General features: G+C 44.5%; 1 protein-coding gene across 3 annotated transcripts in view; it reads right to left on the minus strand.

Annotated features, from left to right (window-relative positions):
- LIPH (lipase H) overlaps positions 1–20,504 on the minus strand; it is a 46,502-nt gene that overhangs the window by 20,561 nt on the left and 5,437 nt on the right. For 2 of the 3 annotated variants that reach the window (XM_003310156.6, XM_063807404.1), the window contains exons 2-3: positions 7,803–8,170; positions 6,609–6,717 (exon numbers count right to left, since the gene is read on the minus strand). In XM_003310156.6, coding sequence (XP_003310204.3) covers positions 6,609–6,717; positions 7,803–8,170 — 477 coding nt within the window. Of the gene's footprint in view, positions 1–536; positions 639–6,608; positions 6,718–7,802; positions 8,171–20,504 lie in introns of all 3 variants that reach the window. The other variant, XM_516924.8, reaches the window with a different exon arrangement.

Raw genomic sequence — 20,504 nt, forward strand, 5'->3', positions numbered from 1 at the left:
TTTAAAAATATGCTGGGCGCGGTGGCTCACGCCTGTAATCCCAGCACTTTGGGAGGCCGAGGCGGGCGGATCACAAGGTCAGGAGATAGAGACCATCCTGGCTAACATGGTGAAACCCCGTCTCTACTAAAAATACAAAAAATTAGCCAGGCGTGGCGGCGTGTGCCTATAATCCCAGCTACTCGGGAGGCTGAGGCGGGAGGATGGCGAGAACCTGGGAGGCAGAGCTTGCAGTGAGTCGAGATTGCGCCACTGCACTCCAGCCTGGGCGACAGAGCGAGACTCTGTCTCAAAAAAAATCAAAAAAATAAAAAGATGAAGAGACCGTGGGATAATCATCCACGCTCTAGCACAAGGTCCTGGGTGCCTACATTAAACCAGCTTCCCTTCAATATTTCGGTGGATTTGGAACCCTGCCTGGAAAAAAAAGTTAGAATCTAGAGGAACCTGATCTGCTCCTACATGATTATCTCTCCCCAGGGGACACTCTTTAGGAGCCTGGCGGTGTCACTGGCCCACAAGGAAAGGAGCGTTACCATCAGTGTCGGAATGGATGACATCAACAAACTGCGCATCACTGGGATCTAATCTGTCTTGGTGAGGTTTCCCGTTGAATAAAGGGCCTGCAGGGTCGAGGCCTGGAAGGAAAACAGAGTCACTTGGCAGCCCCACACCATGAGTCACCTGCAGCCGGGCCTTTGATCCTTCTGGATGAGGGTGGCTCCCAGGCTGTAGGGCACCCTCAGGTGGATGAGCGCTCACACTCCCGTCCCACTTGGCCAGGACTCCTTTCCATGGCTCTGCAGCTTGTTCCCACAGTGGAGACGGTTACCCTGGCTGTGCCCCTGAGAATGGCATCCAGACTCCATCAGGGGCATGTGTCATGCAGAGCTCAACAGTAGGGAACGTACACGTGTATGAGGTTCAAGGGGTGGGGATAAACGGGCGGTCCCCAGGAAAAAAGCACCAAAGGGCGCATTAAAGAGAAAAGAGCAGCCTGGGAGCAGTGGCTCACACCTGTAATCCCAGCACTTTGGGAGGCCGAGGCAGGCACATCATGAGGTCAAGAGATCAAGACCATCCTGGCCAACATGGTGAAATCCCGTGTCTACAAAAATACAAAAAAATTAGCTGGACGTGGTGGTGTGTGCCTGTAGTCCTAGCTACTCGGGAGGCTGAGGCAGGAGGATCGCTTGAACCCGGGAGGCAGAGGTTTCAGTGAGCCAAGATCATTCCAGCCTGGCGGCAGAGCAAGGCTCTGTCTTGAAGAAGAAAGAAAGAGAGAGAGAGAGAGAGAGAGAGAAAGAAAGAAAGAAAGAAGAGAGAGAGAGAGAGAGAGAGAAAGAAAGAAAGAAAGAAAAAGAAAGAAAGAAAGCAAGCGCTATACTCATCTTTACCCCACTTTAGATGACCGAGAACCCTCACTCAGCCCTTCCTTTTTGTTGTTAATAAATAAAGAACTTCCACTCTTATTCATATATGCTAGCCCATTTGATCCATGTTGCAAACCCGTGAGGGAGGCAGGGTAGTTATTATTATTTTCCAGATGAATGAACTGTGATTCAGGAAGATCAAGAGGCTTGATCAGAACACAGCCTCTTAATGCAACCACTTGTATCTGTTGAACTCTTGGTTTCACTGCCCTGAGTTTAGCAAGCTCGGCAGGAGAGGGCGAAACTCACTGGTCAGGCCAGGTATCAGGCTAGGTATTGAACAGGGAAACCAAGTGGGTGTCAATCCCTGCAGAATTAACTCGCTCTATAAATGCCTAAACCGGTTTCTCACCCTTGGTCAATGTTATTTGGGTGTTCCTCACTATCACTATGAAGCAGCTGGAAAAACAGGAGAGAAGCTCCTATGATGTTGTAACCACAAAATAAAGATTAAACAACAACAAGAAAAAGCTGGGTGTGGTGGCTGACCACTGTAATCCCAGCACTTTGGGAGGCCGAGGTGGGCGGATCATGAGGACAGGAGATTGAGACCATCCTGGCTAACATGGTGAAACCCCGTATCTATTAAAAATACCAAAAAAAAAAAAAAAAAAAAATTAGCTGGGCGTGGTGGCACGCACCTGTAGTCCCAGCTAGTTGGGAGGCTAAGGCAGGAGAATTGTTTGAACTGGGGAGGCAGAGGTTGCAGTGAGCCAAGATCGTGCCACTGCACTCCAGCCTGGGTGACAGAGCGAGACTCCGTCTCAAAAAAAAAAAAAAAAAAAAAGAAAGAAAAAGAAAAAGAAAGAAAAAAGGAAAAAAAAAATCAGCAGCTCCAAAAGGTCTGGTTTACCAGATCCCTACCTGGAGTGAAGAAGGCTTCAAGGGAAGTCTCCCTTGAAGTTTTTGTCTATGAATGTCATTTTATATCTCCTATCCCCTGGTGTTACATATAAAATGCAAGAGTGTCTTTGCCTTTATTTCCTAAATTCTAGCCTTTTTCTTTCTTTTTTTTTTTTTTATTTGTGGGGGTAGGGGAGGAGAGCCGGTTGTAGGGGCACTTGCTATGTTGCCCAGGCTGGTCTCAAACTCCTGGACTCAAGCAGTCCTCCCGCCTCAGCTTCCCAAAAGGCCAGGATTACAGGTGTGAGCCAGCACACCTAGCCTACCTGGTTCTAGCTTTAATCCCTCCATTTCAGCTGGTCGCAGTGGCTTACATCTATAATCCTAGAGTTTGGGAGGCCAAGGCGGGAGGATTGCTTGAGACCAGGAGTTCGAGACTAGCCTGGGCAACATACGGAGACCCTGTCTCTACAAAAAAATTAAAAATTTGTTGGGTGTGGTGGCTCATGCTTGTAATCTTAGCTGCTCCGGAGACTGAGACAGAAGGATCACTTGAGCCCAGAAGTTCCAGGTTGCAGTGAGCCATGATTGTGCCATTGCCCTCCAGCCCAGGCGACAGACCAAGCAAGAGAGAGAGAGAGAGAGAGAAAGAAAAGAAAGAAAGAAAGAAAGAAAGAAAGAAAGAAAGAAAGAAAGAAAGAAAGAAAGAAAGAAAGAGAGAGAGACAGAGGGAGGGAGGGATAAAATAAGCAGTGCCTGGCGCAGTGGCATGCGCCTGTAGTCCCTGTAGTCCTAGCTACTTGAGGTGGTGGGGAGATGGAGAGAAAGCTGAGCTGAGAGGATGGCTTGAGGCCGGGAGTTTGAGGCTGCAGTGTGCTGTGATTGCACCACTGCACTCCAGCCTGGGTGGCAAAATAAGACCCTGTCTCAAAAATAAATAAATAAATAGGCTGGGCACAGTGGCTCATGCCTGTAATCCCAGAACTTTGGGAGGCTGAGGTGGTTGGATCACCTGAGGTCAGGAGTTTGAGACCAGCCTGGCCAACATGATGAAACTCCATCTCTACTAAAAATACAAAATTAGCCATGCGTGGTGGCAGGCACCTGTAGTCCCAGCTACTCGGGAGGCTGAGGCATGAGAATCTCTTGAACCTAGGAGGCGGAGGTTGCAATAAGCCGAGATCGTGCCACTGTACTCCAGCCTGGGCGACACAGTGAGACTCGGTCTCAAATAACAATAATAATAATTAATTAATTTAAAAAATACAAAAATTAGCTGGGTGCGGTAGCAGGAGCCTGTAATCCCAGCTACTTGGGAGGCTGAGGCACGATAATTGCTTGAATCCGGGAGGCAGAGATTGCAGTGAGCCAAGATCATGACACTGTAATACAGCCTGGGTGACAGAGTGAGACTGTGTCTCAAAAAAACAAAAATAAATAAATAAAATTAACAGAGCTTCAGTTTCAGAGCGCTAGATTCTTGATGAATAAAACATCTGAACCAGGGCAATTTTCAGAGTGATAAGGATGCTATTAATAAGCCTGGGAGTTTGAGGCTGCAGTGAGTTGTGATTGCACCACTGCATTCCAGCCTGGGTAACAAAGTAAGACCCTGTCTCAAAAATAAATAAATAAATAAAATTTATGGTGAGAGCCTCAGTTTATAGCAACCTCCAGATTCATGATGAATAAAACATCTGAAGCAGGACAGTTTTCAGAGTGATAACGGTGCTCTTAATAATTACACCAAGACAAAGGTACAAACTGAGACTGTCACAGGCAGGCTTGGACTTGGGATTTCCTTAGTGATAAGCCATAGCAAATGATTAGCTTCCAGTGTCAGAAAAAAATTATAGTAAAAGCTGCATACTATGTGTGAGCAGATAGATATGGAGCCCGAAACCTAGCGCTAACCAGCTGTGTGCCCTTAGGCAGGTTACTTTACTTCTCTGAATCTCAGTTCCTTTAATTTATAAAATGGAGGTAGAATTAATAGCTACTTCAGAAGACTCATAAGGTCAGGTGCGGTGGCTCATGTCTGTAATCTCAGCACTTTGGGAGGCTGAAGCAGGCAGATCGCTTGAACACGGGAGTTCAAGACCAGCCTGGGCAACATGGCGAAACTCCATCTCTAGAAAAAATTCAAAAATTAGCCAGGCGTGGTGGTGCACGCCGGTAGTCCCAGCTGCTTGAGAGGCTGAGATGGGAGCCTCAGAGGTGATCACCTGAGCCCAGGGAGCATCAGGCTGCAGTGAGCCATGATCATGCCACTACACTCCAGCCTGGGCGACAGAGTAAGACTCTGTCTCAAAAAAAAAAAAAAAAAAAAAAAAGAAGACTTATAAAAGGACTCCTAAGACCAGGTGGTGGCTCACACCTGTAATCCCAGCACTATGGGGGGCCAACGCCGGAGGATTGCTTGAGCGCAGGAGTCCAAGGCCAACCTGGGCAACAACGTGAGATCCCATCACTAAATTAAAAAAATTAAAATAAATAGATGGCTCCTGAATCTAAATCCAGAACATTCTGAGATTATTGTGGAATACAAACAGAATGTAAAAAGTGAGATTTCCTTTTTTGTTGTTTTGTTTTGGTTTTTGTTTACTGTTTTTTTGAGACAGGATCTCACTCTGTCACCCAGGCTTGAGTGCAGTGGCACGATCATAGCTCACTGCATCCTCAAGCTCCTAGACTCAAGCGATTCTTCTGTGTTGGCCTCCCAAAGTGCTGGGATTACAGGCATGAGCTACTGCACCCAGCCAAAGAGCTTTTTCTTATTGCTCTAAGATCACCAGAAAAATGTTCAGATAAGAATCCTTGGCTTTTATTGCAGCCTTAACTGGTTTGAGAATTTGATGAAAATTCTGGACCCCTCCCCAGGACAGACACCCAACATTTTGCATGCAACTTCACGGCCTCTTACTTCCATACCCCAGATCAACATAAACTCTTGAAGGAAGTGCTGTCCAACAGAAATACAACATGAGGCCGGGCACAGTGGCTCATACCTGTAATCCCAGCACTTTGGGAGGCTGAAGTGAGAGGATTGCTTGAGCCCAGGAGTTCAAGACCAGCCTGGGCAACATGGTGAGACTCTATCTCTATAAAAAAATTAAAAATTAAGCAGGTGTGGTGGCACATACCTGTAGTCCCAGCTACTTGAGAGGCTGAGTGGAGGATTGCTTGTGCCTGGGGGGTTACGGCTGCAGTGAGCTGCATGCCAGCCTGGGCAACACAGCAAGACCCTGTCAAAAAAAAAAAAAAAAAAAAGCTATGTGCAGTGGCTTATGCCTGTAATCCCAGCACTTTGGGAGGCCGAGATGGGTGGATCACCTGAGGTCAGGAGTTCAAGACAAGCCTGGCCAACATGGCGAAACCCTGTCTCTACTAAAAATACAAAAATTAGCCAAGAGTGGTGGCGCATGCCTGTAATCCCAGCTCCTGAGGAGGCTGAGGCAGGAGAATCGCTTGAACCTGGGAGGTGGAGGTTGCAGTGAGCCGAGATTGCACCACTGCACTCCAGCCTGGGTGACAGAGTGAGACTCTTTCTCAAAAATAAATAAATAATAAAATAAAATAAAATTTAAATTAAAAATAAAATTAAAAACTTGCGGCCCTAAAAGTTTACCTCCTAAATGTAGTTTTAATCATTTACCTCTCCCCTTTTTCCATCCACTTCTACCTTTTCAGTTTCCATAGATTTAAAATAGCCATCTAGGTATGAGGATGGATTCTGGGAAAGGAGAAATGGGAGAGGCTTTGAGACTCTGAAAGAGAGAGCCGCTGTGGAAAGCTACTAAGCCCGAGGCAGGAGATTCCAGCAAAGGAGTCTTTGTTTGGGATCTGACCTACTGCATTTCTGAAGGTTTTCATTCAGTGTTGGCCCGAAAACTGATATTTAGAGAATAAGCCCCAGCCATCAAAATTCCCATCTCGTTTTCTTATGAGACTCCAGCTGTGCCTGGGGACTGAAGCGTATTAGGTTTATAGTTCAGGGTCTCCTGGATTAAATAAAAGGAAGAGGACTAACTGTTTGTGGCACACAGATTTGAATGGGACATAGCTGTTTTTCCAGCCATAATAGAAATTAAGTCACTACCCATCTTTTCTATAGTATACGCAATTTACAAAATGCTTTACTTATGTTTTATTACATAGTAGCCTGAGGTCAATATTATTTTGATCTTCCTTTTGCATGCAATGACCCACACTCAGAGAGGTTAGGTAATTGGAGCTGGCTTTGAACCCAAGGAGTTGGATTGGCCTACATAATGCTCCCCCAGTGAACACCCTGCTCAGGCTACCACCCCATGCCCATTCACAGGCACTTACCTGTAATTCTCCCCAGCCATCCATCGTACATCTCTCCAACAAACCCAGATATGTGGGCTCCTAGACTTACTCCAATCATGTAAATGTCATCAAGAGAAGCTCCTTCTGCCTGGAATTTCAAGAGGTCCATCATTGTAAATTGTAAGGGGCCAAGGAATTAACATTTGTAGAAATTTCCTGGCTGTTGACTTTGCAGAAGTAATTCTAAGCACCTTACATCTATTATCTCATTTAAAAGCCACAACATCCATGCAAAGTAAATACTATTCTTTTGATTATGCAGATGAGGAAACTGAGGCCCTAAGTTGAAGTCATCTGCCCCAGATCAGGCAGCTGGGGAGAGAGCAGAGCAGGATTCAAAATAGTCTGTCTGCTGGGCACAGTGGCCCACGCCTGTAATCCCAGCCCTGTGGGAGGCCGAGGCGGGCAGATCACCTGAGGTCGGGAGTTCGAGGCCAGCCTGACCAACATGGAGAAACCCCGTCTTTACTAAAAATACAAAATTAGCTGGGCGCAGTGGCTCACGCCTGTAATCCCAGCACTTTGGAAGGCCAAGGCAGGTGGATCACAAGGTCAGGAGATCAAGACCATCCTGGCCAACATGGTGAAACCCCGTCTCTACTAAAAATACAAAAATTAGCTGGGCATGGTGGCGTGTACCTGTAGTCCCAGCTACTCGGGGGGCTGAGGCAAGAGAATCGCTTGAACCCGGTAGGCAGAGGTTGCGGTGAGCTGAAATCACACCACTGCACTCCAGCCTGGTGACAGAACGAGATTCCGTCTCAAAAAAAAAAAAAGAAGTTGAGGAAGCTCTAGGCATTTAAACCAAGAAATCCTAGACAGAACCTCTCCTACCTGTAAGACACCTTTATTGTGAGCTAGAAAAAAATGCCCCTTCCGCAAGACACTTTGTCATCATCTGGTGGAAATTTATCATAATAAATATATAAATCTATAATGTCACAATGACAAAGGTGCTCCCTCAGATGGGTGCCCTGTGCAGTGCACAGCCTAACAAACATACCTGTGGATGTTTTGCACAGCCCTTCATCCCACCTTCCCTGGGGCTTATTCACATTTGCAAAATGTTGCAATATAGGCCTCCTGCTCACTGTAGCTATCTCTTGGCTTTAAGCCCTCAGATAATGGGCCAGTTTCAACTTAGCTCTGAATCATCTTTGAGAATTCTCTTACCAACATCTGGTCAATAAATTCCTTCAAGACCATGGCTACTTTTCTGGTCTTACTAGAGGCATGGGTGTATATTAAAGTTGTAGCTCCTCGATTCCAATCAACAACAACTACGTTCATGTCTTCAACAGACAGCAAACCCTTTACTAAGTCATCCATCCAAACAGGAGGGGAGCCTGTTGGCCTGAATCCATGGACAATGAAGGTGGTTTTCTTGGTCACATTCAAGTTCCCAAAAGCTGAGGAGTTGATGGTTTGTGCGCAGGTCAGGTTTTTCCTTGTGTAGAGCATCAGCCTCACATTTAGTCCCGTACCAACCACTGCACTGTGAAAGCTCAGCCTGGTGAATGAAGGGCATGTTTCTTCTGCGTCTGAAAATAAAAATTAGATGGCATCACGACAGGTCTTTCCTTAGCTGGGCATCAAGCAAGAGTGCTGTTCTATATTTGTAGGAGTTCTTCTTATGTTCCTGATAGGACCTGGCTAAGGGCTGGATCCTGTTGAATGAAGTTGCAAAATCATATATACATACTTTGAGACAGGGTCTCACTCTCACCCAGGCTGGAGTGCAGTGGCGCAATATCAGCTCACTATAACTTCCACCTCCCAGGCTCAAGCAATTCTCCCACCTCAGCCTCCTTGAGTAGCTGGGACTACAGGCACATGCCATCATGGCCGGCTAATTTGTGTATTTTTTGATAGAGATGGGGTTTCACCATGTTGGCCAGGCTGATCTCAAACTCTTTTGACCTCAAGTGATCCACTCACCTCAGCCTCCCAAAGTGGTAGGATTACAGGCCTGAGCCCACCGCACCTGGCTGCCAAATCATATTTGTTTTTTTGTTTTTGTTTTTGTTTTGGAGACAGAGTCTCACTCTGTCGCCCAGGCCGGAGTGCAGTGGTGCAATCTCAGCTCACTGCAACCTCTGCCTCCCGGGTTCAAGTGATTCTCATGCCTCAGCCTCCCAAGTAGCTGGGATTACAGGCGTCCACCACAACACCGGGCTAATTTTTGTATTTTTAGAAGAGATGAGGTTTCACCATGTTGGCCAGGCTGGTCTCGAACTCCTGACCTCAGGTGATCTGCCCACCTCGGCCTCCCAAGGTGCTGGGATTATAGGCATGAGCCACCGTGCCCGGCCAACAAAATCATATTTGATCCAGAGCTTGTAAGTAGTGACCTCTTGCTTCACCAGAAAACCATTCTTCCAAATCCTATCCTCCTTCAAGATTTAACCCAAAAGCCACCCTAATGAAGCCTTCTCTGACCCTCCCAGCTATAAGTACTATCCTTCACCCTGGAACTCCCAAAACTCCCTTTATGCACCTTGTTGACGACACAATGAAAACCCACTTTCAGGCACACATTATAGATATCTATGTACATATGTGTCTATCCTACTAGAACACAATCTCTTTGAAATGGCAGCTCATTACTTGTATATCCCTCACAGTGCCCAGCACATGGGAGAGGACTCAATAACATGTGGAACAGCAAGTCATCCCCAGCTCCAAGTGGGAGATGATGAGTATCTTCTGTAAGATACTCAGAAGAGGCAAGGCACTACCGATGGCCATTCTTGGTGGACAAGAGCAGAAAGGGAAGGCTGTTAACATGCAGTGGGCCAACAGAAGACAAGAGTGCCCTGGGAAATATCTGTCTGACTTCCTCCAATAGGAATTCAGGAAGCATTTGCTATGGGTCCCTGTTCTCAATGAATCTTCATTTGCACATCCAGGAAGTATTCTTCATTCTAAGCCTCAGAGTAGCCTTCGTCTTGGGGTCCCTGCCCATCTTTAATAACCTGAGTCTGTTCAGTTATGCATTTATTGAAACTTTTCAAAAAGACTCTGGTACTCAGGAGTGAGTGAAGTTTCATAATAGAATCAGCACAAAACCAACCCCCACAAATAAATAAATATGTAAATAAATAAATAAATAAAAATTAAATGAACTTAAAGGAAATTTACATGTGGCTAGATGTTACTTGTTGGTTACACTTAAATTAATGGTTTTTATCGTTACTTAACAATTAGTGAAATTTGTTCCCAGAAAACACCGTCTGTAGGATTTCTGCTTTCATGAAGTTAAAGAGACTTATTTAGGACTAAAACCTTGCCATTTTATTTATTTATTTGATATGGAGTCTTGCTCTGTTGCCCAGGCTGGAGTGCAGTGGTGCAATCTCGGCTCACTGCAAACTTCATCTCCGGGATTCAAGTGATTCTCCTGCCTCAGCCTCCCAAGTAGCTGGAATTACAGGCACCCGCCACCATGCCCAGCTAATTTTTGTATTTTTAGTAGAGACAGGGTTTCATCATGTTGGCCAACGTGGTCTTGAACTCCTGACCTCAGGTGATCCGCCTGCCTTGGCCTCCAAAAGTGTTGGGATTACAGGCGTGAGCCATCGTGCCCAGCCAAGCTTGCCATTTTAAATAATTTTTCTTGGTATCTGAAATTTATCTGCATCCTCTGTTTAGTGCTCAAAACTGCGGTTAATCAGGTAGATAAATAATCAGTGAGACTCTATCTCTTAAAAAAAAAAAAGTTAAGGAGGCTTTGAAATCCCTCATCCTAGAAAACAGGTGGTTAATGTTGAACCTCAAATACGCACATTCCTCCTTTTACTCTGCTTCATCAAGTAGCCTGGGTAGCGAGGCATGCTCGTGATGTAAGTATTTTCTCCATCCATTGGCCTCTTTCATTTCCTCTTCCTGTAAGTCGCATGCTCCTGGGAACATGGACTTGCCCAGTTGTTTGTAGAGCAAAACCCAGAGCAAAGAGTTGCCTGTGTAATTAGTCATCTTCTTATTGAACAGGAAGTGTCTTGGGGTAGGGCTGAGCCTCTCCTTCTTAGCTATCAGTAAGGCTGGGTTTTGTTCCTGGTTGTGCAACTGACTCCCCAGGTGGCCTGGGGAAATTATGTCATCTTTCACTTGCCGCCTATCTGCCCAAGAGAGGAATCCTGGGGAGACTAATTCTGAATGAGATCATACTTGAGAAGACAGAGATTACTTTCCCAAGAAGAGGATTGTTTAATTGTCTGGTTTTGTGTTTTGTTTTGAGACAGGGTCTTGCTCTGTCGCCCAGGCTGGAGTGCAGTGGCACGATCTCAGCTCATGCAACCTCTTCCTCCTGGGCTCAAGCAGTTCTCCCACCTCAACCTCCCAAGTAGCTGGGGCTACAAGTGCACATCACCATGTCTGGCTAATTTTTATATTTTTTGTAGAGACAGGCTTTCGCTATGTTGTCCAGGCTAGTCTTGAACTCCTGGGCTCAAGTGATCCACTTGCCTCGGCCTCCCAGAGTGCTGGGATTACAGCATGAGCCTCCACGCCCAGCCCTACATAATTTCTTTTAAGTCTTAGTTATTTTTGTAGTGGTACTGTCCCCCGGAGAAGTCCATCGTAAGTATTGAGTGAAATAGATTTCCTTGTTCCTCTAAATACTAAATATTATAAAAGCTTTACATATATTATCTCTCATCCTCAGAGAATATGTGCAATTCATTCCAAAAGAATCTACTCTATCCTAGATTCTATGTCAGGTGGCATTTTAGAGGAAGAATCAGTCAGTAATGAAATAATGCACACAAATAAGTATAAAACTGCTACCTGTGACATGTGTCATATAAAAGAGATAGAGTGTAAGATGAAAACTTAAATAGGGAGCTTGGTCTGGTCTGGGGATCAGGAATCTTCTTTCTCTTGCATCATCTGAAAATAATGAGTATCTAAATGCCAACAATGGGGGATTCTTTTCAAAGAATAAAAACATAACATCAAAGTACGATAATAATACAGTTGGGCAAATTCAAGTTACCCAAACTATTAAGCTTTATTTTTGTAGATTTTTTCTTTTATTACCTATACTTAATGTTTCAGGTGTTATGTCCTTTTTAATTTTAATATGCCCCTTTTACCTTTAATTCTACCAAATAATATATTCCACCAAATATATATTCCACCAAATAATATATGTACATATATACATATATGTACATATATACACATATATGTACATATATACACATATATGTACATATATACATATATACACATATATACACATATATACATATATACACATATATAATATATATACATATATACACATATACACATATACATATATACACACATATATGCATATATACATATACACATATATACATATATACACATATACACATATATACATATATACACATATACACATATATACATATATATACATATATACACATATATACATATATATACATATATATACACATATATATTTTTTTTTATTTTATTTTTTTGAGACAGAGTCTTGCTCTGTTGCCAGGCTGGAGTGCAGTGGTGTGATCTCGGCTCACTGCAACCTTCACCTCCCAGGTTCAAGTGATTCCCCTGCCTGTCTCCCAAGTAGCTGGGACTACAGGCGCGTGCCATCATGCCCAGCTAATTTTTGTATTTTTAGTAGAGACGGGGTTTCACCATGTTGGCCAGGATGGTCTCAATCTCTTGACCTTGTGATCCTCCCACCTCAGCCTCCCAAAGTGCTGGGATTACAGGCGTGAGCCACTGCACCCAGCCTCAAATGATATTTTTATCATAACTGGGCTCTCTTTTTGTCAGCATTTGCCTACTGTGTCTTTATCCTTTTCACCTTCTGAATCCCTTTATTTTACAGATTTTTTTTTTCTTTTTTTTTTTGAGACAGAGTTTCATTCTGTTGCCCAGGCTGGAGTGCAGTGGCGTGATCTTGGATCACTGCAACATCCGCCCCCCGGGTTCAAGCGATTCTACTGCCTCAGCCTCTTGAGTAGCTGGGATTATAGGTGCCCGCCACCATGCTAAGCTAATTTTTGTATTTTTAGTAGAGACGGGGTTTCACCTTGTTGGCCAGGCTGGTCTCAAACTCCAGACTTCAGGCGATCCACCCGCCTCAGCCTCCCAAAGTGCTGGGATCACAGGCGTGAGCCACCACGCCCGGCTGCATTTTACGGATCTCATATATAGGATCAAATTGGGTATTATTTTATGACCCACTCTCAGATCCTTTAAAAAAGATAAATGAGTATATCTATTTACATTTATTGGCATAACATATACTTGGCGTGGTGCCCATAGAAGTGCCTAAGACCTGCCTTTCAGAGAAACTTCTGGAGGAAGCACAGCTGAGTTGGCCGATAGCCTCCAGCTGCCCCACAGCATTTACATGAAGCCATGGCTCCCCATGCTGCTCCCTACCAATCACTGAGCCAGGCCAGGCAGGTCATTCCTGCCCATGTGGCACTCTCTAATTGGAAACTTTGGCTCAAGGACTCCCCATCAGTCTGGCTGAAATATTCTCAGAACTGTGCTGGGGTCTGAGGCTCTTCCTACCCAACTTTTCCTTTCTCCTCTGCTTTCTCAGGTGCCAAACTGCCTGCATGATGGTGTGAAGGCTCCCTCTGCCTATTCCCACTCCCTCCTCCTTTATCCTTCACACTTCCTGAAATAGATCTCTTGCACATCCATCCTCATCTTCTCAGAGGTCCCACATGGACACGACTGAACTGAATTCGGCAATGCTATATTTTCCAGGGTTAGTGCCTTCTAGGTTCACTATCTTTTGCTTTATGGATTGTCCTCTTGTTTTTTTTTGTTGTTTTATCAGGGGTTCTTTTGTATGTATGTGTTCTTTCTCATATTGGGAAGTTTATAGCTTGCTTTAATTCTTCTGGTAAACACCTTGATAACTCTATATGAAATATTTAAGGCTGGGCCTGGTGGCTCACTCCTGTAATCCCAGCACTTTGGGAGGCCAAAGCGGGTGGATCACCTGAGGTCAGGAGTTCAAGACCAGCCTGACCAACATGGTGAAGCCCTGTCTCTACTAAAAATACAAAAATTAGCCGGGCATGGTGTCGTGCGCCTGTAGTTCCAGCTACTCAGGAGGCTGAGACAGGAGAATTGTTTGAACCAGGGAGACGGAGGTTGCAGTGAGCCGAGATCTCACCACTGCATTCTAGCCTGGGCGACAGAGCAAGACTCCCTCTCAAAGAACCAAAAAAAAAAAAAAAAGAAATATTTAAAATCCTTTTTCATGGAATGTAGATGTGTGACCTGTATGCCAGAAGTAGACTACATGCAGAACTGTTCCAGACTGAAATATATCTATCCACACTTAATTATTCACCAATGTGCAACCCCTGACAAGCATTTCTGGGCATCTGGAAACTGGATTTCCGACTCGGAGTGCGCTGCCGACTTCTGCCATGTGCTCTGCTGCTGATCTTTGTCAGAACAGCTCTTTCCTGACTCTACTCTAGTCCTGGCGTTAGTGCCTTGAGACAATATCTAATGTTTCTTTGTTATATGTGACGAGGACATTAACACACTTAATACTTCTCCCCACTAACTGGACTTCTACCTCCTGATTTTTATTAGTTATAAAATTATTTTTGGCTCATCTGGTGATTCCTTATATAGTTTCAAAATAAATGTTTAAGCCTCTGTGTATTGATGTATCAGTCACAGAGTTTCTGTTCTATTTACTGTATCTGTTCTATCAACTCATTCTCTACCAAGAAAAATGAGAAAGTTAATACACCTATATTGCCTCTCAAATCCTCCTTGATCCTTCCTTCAGAATATATACATACACCCCTGGAAGCATGGAGTCTCTTCCCATTGTCAAATACAGTCGATTCTCATTATTTCTGGATCTTTCTTTCTTTCTTTCTTTCTTTTTTTGTTTGTTTGTTTGTTGAGACAGGGTCTCACTCTGTCACCCAGGCTGGAGTGCAGTGGCACAATCACAGCTCACTGCAGCCTTGACTTCCTAGGCCCAAGCAATCCTCCCGCCTCCAGCCCTGAAATTGTGTGAGACTGCAGGTGAGTGCCACCACACCAGGCTATTTTTTTTGAATTTTGGTAGAGATGAGGTCTTGCTATGTTGCCCAGGCTGGTCTTGAACCCCTGAGCTCAAATGATCCTCCTTCCTCAGCCTCCCAAAGTGTGGGATTATAGGCGTGAGCCACCCCACCCAGCCATATTTGTGGATTTCTTTTTGGTTTTTGGTGTTTTATTTATTTATTTATTATTATTTTTTTTTATTTTTGAGACAGAGTCTCACTCTGTCACCCCGGCTGGAGTGCAGAGTCATGATCTTGGCTCACTGCAACCTCCGCCTCTCAGGTTCAAGCAATTCTCCCACCTCAGTCTCCCGAGTAGCTGGGATTACAGACGTGCGCCACCACGCCTGGCTAGTTTTTGTATTTTTAGTAGAGACAGGTTTTCGCCATGTTGGCCAGGCTGGTCTCGAACTCCCGGCCTCAGGTGATCTGCCCGCCTCAGCCTCCCAAAGTGCTGGGATTACAAGCGTGAGCCACCGTGCCTGGCCACATTTGTGAATTTCTTATGTGCAAATTTATTCATCACCCCAAAATCAATACTTGAGGAACCTTTTCAGTCATTCATGGACATGTGTAGAGTGGCGAAAAATTTGTGTTGCCTGACATGCATGATCTCAGCTGAGGTCAGAGAGCAACACTCTGCCTTCTTATTTGTTTCAGCTCTCATACTCTAAAGAGGTGTCCTTTTCATGAACACTTAGGTGACAGTCACTTAGTGCCACGTTTTTTGCTTCCTGTGCTTTTTCTTTTTCTTTCTTTTTTTTTTTTTTTTCTGAGACGGAGTTTTGCTCTTGTCGCCCAGGCTGGAGTGCACTGGCGAGATCTCGGCTCACTGCAACCTCCACCTCCCAGGTTCAAGCGATTCTCCTTGCTTCAGCCTCCCGAGTAGTTGGGATTACAGGCGGCTGCCACCACGTTCTGCTAATTTTTGTATTTTTAGTAAAGACAGGGTTTCACCATGTTGTCCAGGCTGGTCTCGAACTCCTGAACTCAGGTGATCCACCCACCTCAGCCTCCCAAAGCGCTGGGATTACAGGCGTAAGCCACCACACCCAGCCGCTTCCTGTGCTTTTTCTTGGTTATTTCACTGTTTAAAATGGTGTCCACTCATAGGTTTATTGCAGCACTATTCACAATAGCAAAGATATGGAATCAACCTAAGTGTCTCTCAACAGATGATTGGAAAAAGAAAATATGACGTATATATACAATGGAATACTATGTGCTCATAAAAACGGATGAAATCATGTCTTTTGCAGCAACATGAATAGAACTTGAGGCCATTATCTTAAGTGAAATAACACAGACACAGAAACACAAATACTGCATGTTCTCACTTATAAAGGAGAGCTAAATAATATATCTAGGGCTGGGCGTGGTGTCTCATGCCTGTAATACCAGTACTTTGGGAGGCCAAGGCAGGCAGATCACTTTGAGGTCAGGAGTTCGAGACCAGCCTGGGCAAAATGGCAAAACCCTGTCTCTACTAAAAATACAAAAATTAGCTAGGCATGGTGGTACAAGCCTGTAATCCCCGCTACTCGGGAGGCTGAGGCAGGAGAATTGCTTGAACCCGGGAGGCAGAGGTTGCAGTGAGCTGAGATCACGCCACTGCACTCCAGCCTGGGCAACAGAGCAAGACTCCATCTCAAAAATAAATAAATAAATAAATAAATAAATAAATAAATAAATAAATAAAATGGTGCCCAAGCATAATGCTGAAGTGCTGTCTAATGTTTCTAAGCAGAAGAAGGCTATGATGTGCCTTAGAGAGAAAATACATGTGTTCGGTAAGCTTCATTCAAGCATGAGTTAGAGTGCTGTTGGCCATAAGTCCAATGTTAATGAATCAACAGTATATATTAAATCAGATGTCTTTAAACAGAAACACACAGAAAATTATGTACTGATCCACTGACAAAAATACTGTGACCAGAGGCTTGCAGAAAACTAACCTTGGACTTCCCCTAGGAGCAATGGTTCAGTATTTGCTAATGCAGTGTTTGAGGCCACTTAATGGGACATAACTAACACAGCTAACGAAAACAGGCTGGATATAAAAATTATCTTCTGGACTCACGCCTGTAATACCAGTGTTCTGGGAGGTCAAGGCAGGAGGATTGCTTAAGCCCAGGAGTTTGAGACAGCCTGGACAACATAGCAAGACTCCATATCTATTTTTTTGTAATTATCTTCTGAAACCATACTTCTCCAGTTATGTAGTTTTAGTTCTATAAAGTACATGTCCATTGCTCACTGAGTCCTTTTCCTAAGCTTCTCCCTTTACCACTAGGTGACTGGCTCTTGCTGTCTTTTTTTTTTTTTTTTTTTTTTTGATGCACGGTTTCTCACTCTTGTCCCCCAGGCTGGAGTGCAATGGCATGGTCTCAGCTCACTGCAACCTCCACCTCCCAGGTTCAAGTGATTCTCCTGCCTCAGCCTCCCATGTAGCTGGGATTATAGGTGCATGCCACCACGCCCAGCTAATTTTTATATTTTTAGTAGAGACAGGGTTTCACTGTGTTGACCAGGCTGGTCTCGAACTCCTGACCTCAGGTAATCCACCTGCCTCCGCCTCCCAAAGTGCTAGGATTACAAGCTTGAGCCAGCATGCCTGGCGCTCTTGCTGTCTTTCAAGGAGGGCTCATGGTTCATATAATGCCTAAATTCATTTGTATCTGGGAATAAATTCCTTAGCCTAAATAATGACCTGGCTTTGAACCATACTCTTTCCTTCAGGAAAAATCAATATTCTACTATTTTCTTGTACTGAATTCTACCCTGGAGAATGGAGAATTTTCCTCTGTTGTTTTTTTGTTTTGTTTTGTTTTGTTTTGTTTTTTGAGATGGAGTTTCGCTCTTGTCACCCAGGCTGAAGTGCAATGGTGTGATCTCCGCTCATTGCAAACTCTGCCTCCCAAGTTCAAGTGATTCTCCTGCCTCAACCTCCCCAAGTAGCTAGGATTACAGGCGCCCACCACCACACCTGGCTAATTTTTGTATTTTTAGTAGATATGGCATTTCGCCATGTTGGCCAGGCTGGTCTTGAACTCCTGACCTCAGGTGATCCTCCTGCCTCAGCTGCCCAAGGTGCTGGGATTACAGGCATGAGTTACTGAGCCTGGGCGAGAATTTTCTCCTTTTTATGTCACTTGCATTTTTTCTACAACATACCTGAAGCATTATTTCCTTTTTCCAGAAAAACTCCCCACTGATGTAGAAGCTCCAGGATAATTCATCTGTTCCACCCGTTGTATTCTCAGTGCCAAGAACAGGGCCTGGTTCAGAGTTAGCATCAATAAATGTTGCTTGAACAAATGAATATCAACCTGCTAGCATGTTCTGCAGACATCAGATCCTCCAAAGTGTTGGGATTACAGGTGCAAGCCACCGCACCCGGCCTCATTCTTTAAATATTCATTTCTGTTGGTATTTCTAAAGTCATCAGATACTTGTATGCCTTCAGAAAGCAAAATCCTTTTGAGTTATGTTATTGTTATGGTACAAAGTCAAGGTTGTTCAGAGGTAGAGCAACAGAGCACATATAACCAGTGACCACAGAACATGTTAAACTGGTTTTTAAAGCTTAACTTCTTCTATTTGAGTTTATCTGAAACAGGAGAAATTTTGCCTGTCCTTCTCAGACTACTGTGAAATTCAATTACTCTGAAATGCCATTTCCTGTTGACAGTTGGAAAATTACAGTTGGATGAGTGGTGTTTCCAATATCCTTTGATAAGGAATTCAGACTCCTATTTAGAGCAGGCATGATTATCATGTATTCCCTTCTATCTCTTAAAAGAAAAGAAACATATCCAAGTAGGATACCAGGGCAATCTCACTGTAACTTCTTTAGCATAATTGTGCCTGAGATGTTTTCTTGCAATTTAATGCATGGTCGCCTGCAGGTCAAACCTGGTCATGCCCATTTATATATTGTCCATGGCTACTTTCCTGCTCTAAAGGCAGAGTTGAATGGCTATGACTAATGGCCCATAAAGCTGAAAATATTTACTATCTGGCTCCTTACAGAAAATGTTTGCCAACCCTAGTCTAATGTCCTAAATACAAATACAGGCCAAGTGCGGGTGGTTCACACCTGTCATCCCAGCACTTTGGGAGGGTCCCTTGATGTGAGGAGTGGGAGACCAGCCTGGGCAACATAGTGAGATCCCATCTCTACAAAACAAAAAAAACAAAAAAACACATCTTTGGAAACAGCATGAGTTTTGGAGTCAGACCTAGGTTTGACGTCCAACTCCACTGCCTATTAGCTATGTGACCCCTGGTAATTAATTGCCTAACCTCTCTGGGCCTCAGCTTTGCATCTGTAAAATAATCATAATAGGCCAGGCACAGCGGCTCACGCCTGTAATCCCAGCACTTTGGGAGGCTGACGCGGGCGGATCACCTGAGGTCAGGAGTTTGAGACCAGCCTGGCCTACATGGTGAAACCCCATCTCTACTAAAAATACAAAAAAAAAAAAAAAAAATTAGCTGGGTGTGGTGGCACATGCCTGTAATCCCAGCTACTTGGGAGGCTGAGGCAGGAGGATTTCTTGAACCCAGGAGGCAGAGTTTGCAGTGAGTCGAGACCCAGCCACTGCACTCCAGGCTGGGTGACAGAGTGAGATTCTGTCTCAAAAATAAATAAATAAAAATAAATAAAAATACAAAAATTAGCCGGATGTGGTAGCGCACACCTGTAATCCCAGCTACTCGGGAGGCTGAGGCAGGAGAATCGCTCGAACCCAGCAGGTGGCGGTTGTGGTGGGCCAGGATTGTGCCACTGCACTCTTAGCCTGGACGACAGAGTAAGACTCCATCTCAAAAAAAAAAAAAAAAAATTATAAAACTGGGCATGGTGGTGCGGGCCTATATAGTCCCAGCTACTTGGGAGGCTGAGGCAGGAAAACCACTTGAGTCCAGGGTTCAAAGCCTGCCTAGGCAATATGGCAACACCCACCTCTTTAAAAAAAAAAAAAAAAAAAAAAATTTCCCACTGGGTGCTGCGGCTCACGCCTGTAATCCCAACACTTTTGGAGGCCAAGGTGGGAGGATCACTTGAGCCCAAGAGTTCAAGACCCGCCTGGAACAATAAGGTGAGACCCTGTCTCTAGAAAAAATCAAAAAGTTAGCTGGGCGTGGTTGCACATGCTGGTGGTCCCAGCTACACTGAGCCTGTGGCAGAAGGTTGGCTTGCACCCAGGAAATCAAGGCTGCAGTGAGCTGTGAGCTGCGATCACACTACTGCACTCCAGCCTGGGCAACAGAGTAAGAACTTGTCTAAAAACAAACAAAAACAAAAACAAAAAAAACGGCCTGTGCTGTCTCAGCTACACACTCAGCTCTGGCTTCTTAACTTCTACCTCATTTTGGAGGAATTAATTTTATTTCCCATATTTCTGACTGGAGAAAACCCTCTTCAAAGAGAGGAGACTCCTCATTCATATCCAAAGAGGCATCTGTGAAAAAAGAAGACAGAATTATGGACAGAGGCGAGGAAATTCTGATTCTACGATAGTCAATAAGCAAAGGTGGGAATTGTTTGAACCCGGGAGGTGGAGGTTACAGTGAGCCGAAATCACACCACTGCACTCCAGCCTGGGTGACAGAAAGACTCCGTCTCAAAAAAAAAAAAAGAAGGTATCTCAGACCCATCTAGACCTTGATGAAGGTGCCTTGGACCCTTTGGTCCACTGACCTCCAAACCTACATTACAGAAGTGAAATTCTGTAGGACATGTAGAAGTGAAATTCATGTAGGACAGGACAGAATTTCATGTCAAGTTCACGTCCTACATGAAATTAACCTTGAC

Source organism: Pan troglodytes, chromosome 2 (assembly GCF_028858775.2).
Source record: "Pan troglodytes isolate AG18354 chromosome 2, NHGRI_mPanTro3-v2.0_pri, whole genome shotgun sequence".
Lineage (NCBI taxonomy): Eukaryota > Metazoa > Chordata > Mammalia > Primates > Hominidae > Pan > Pan troglodytes.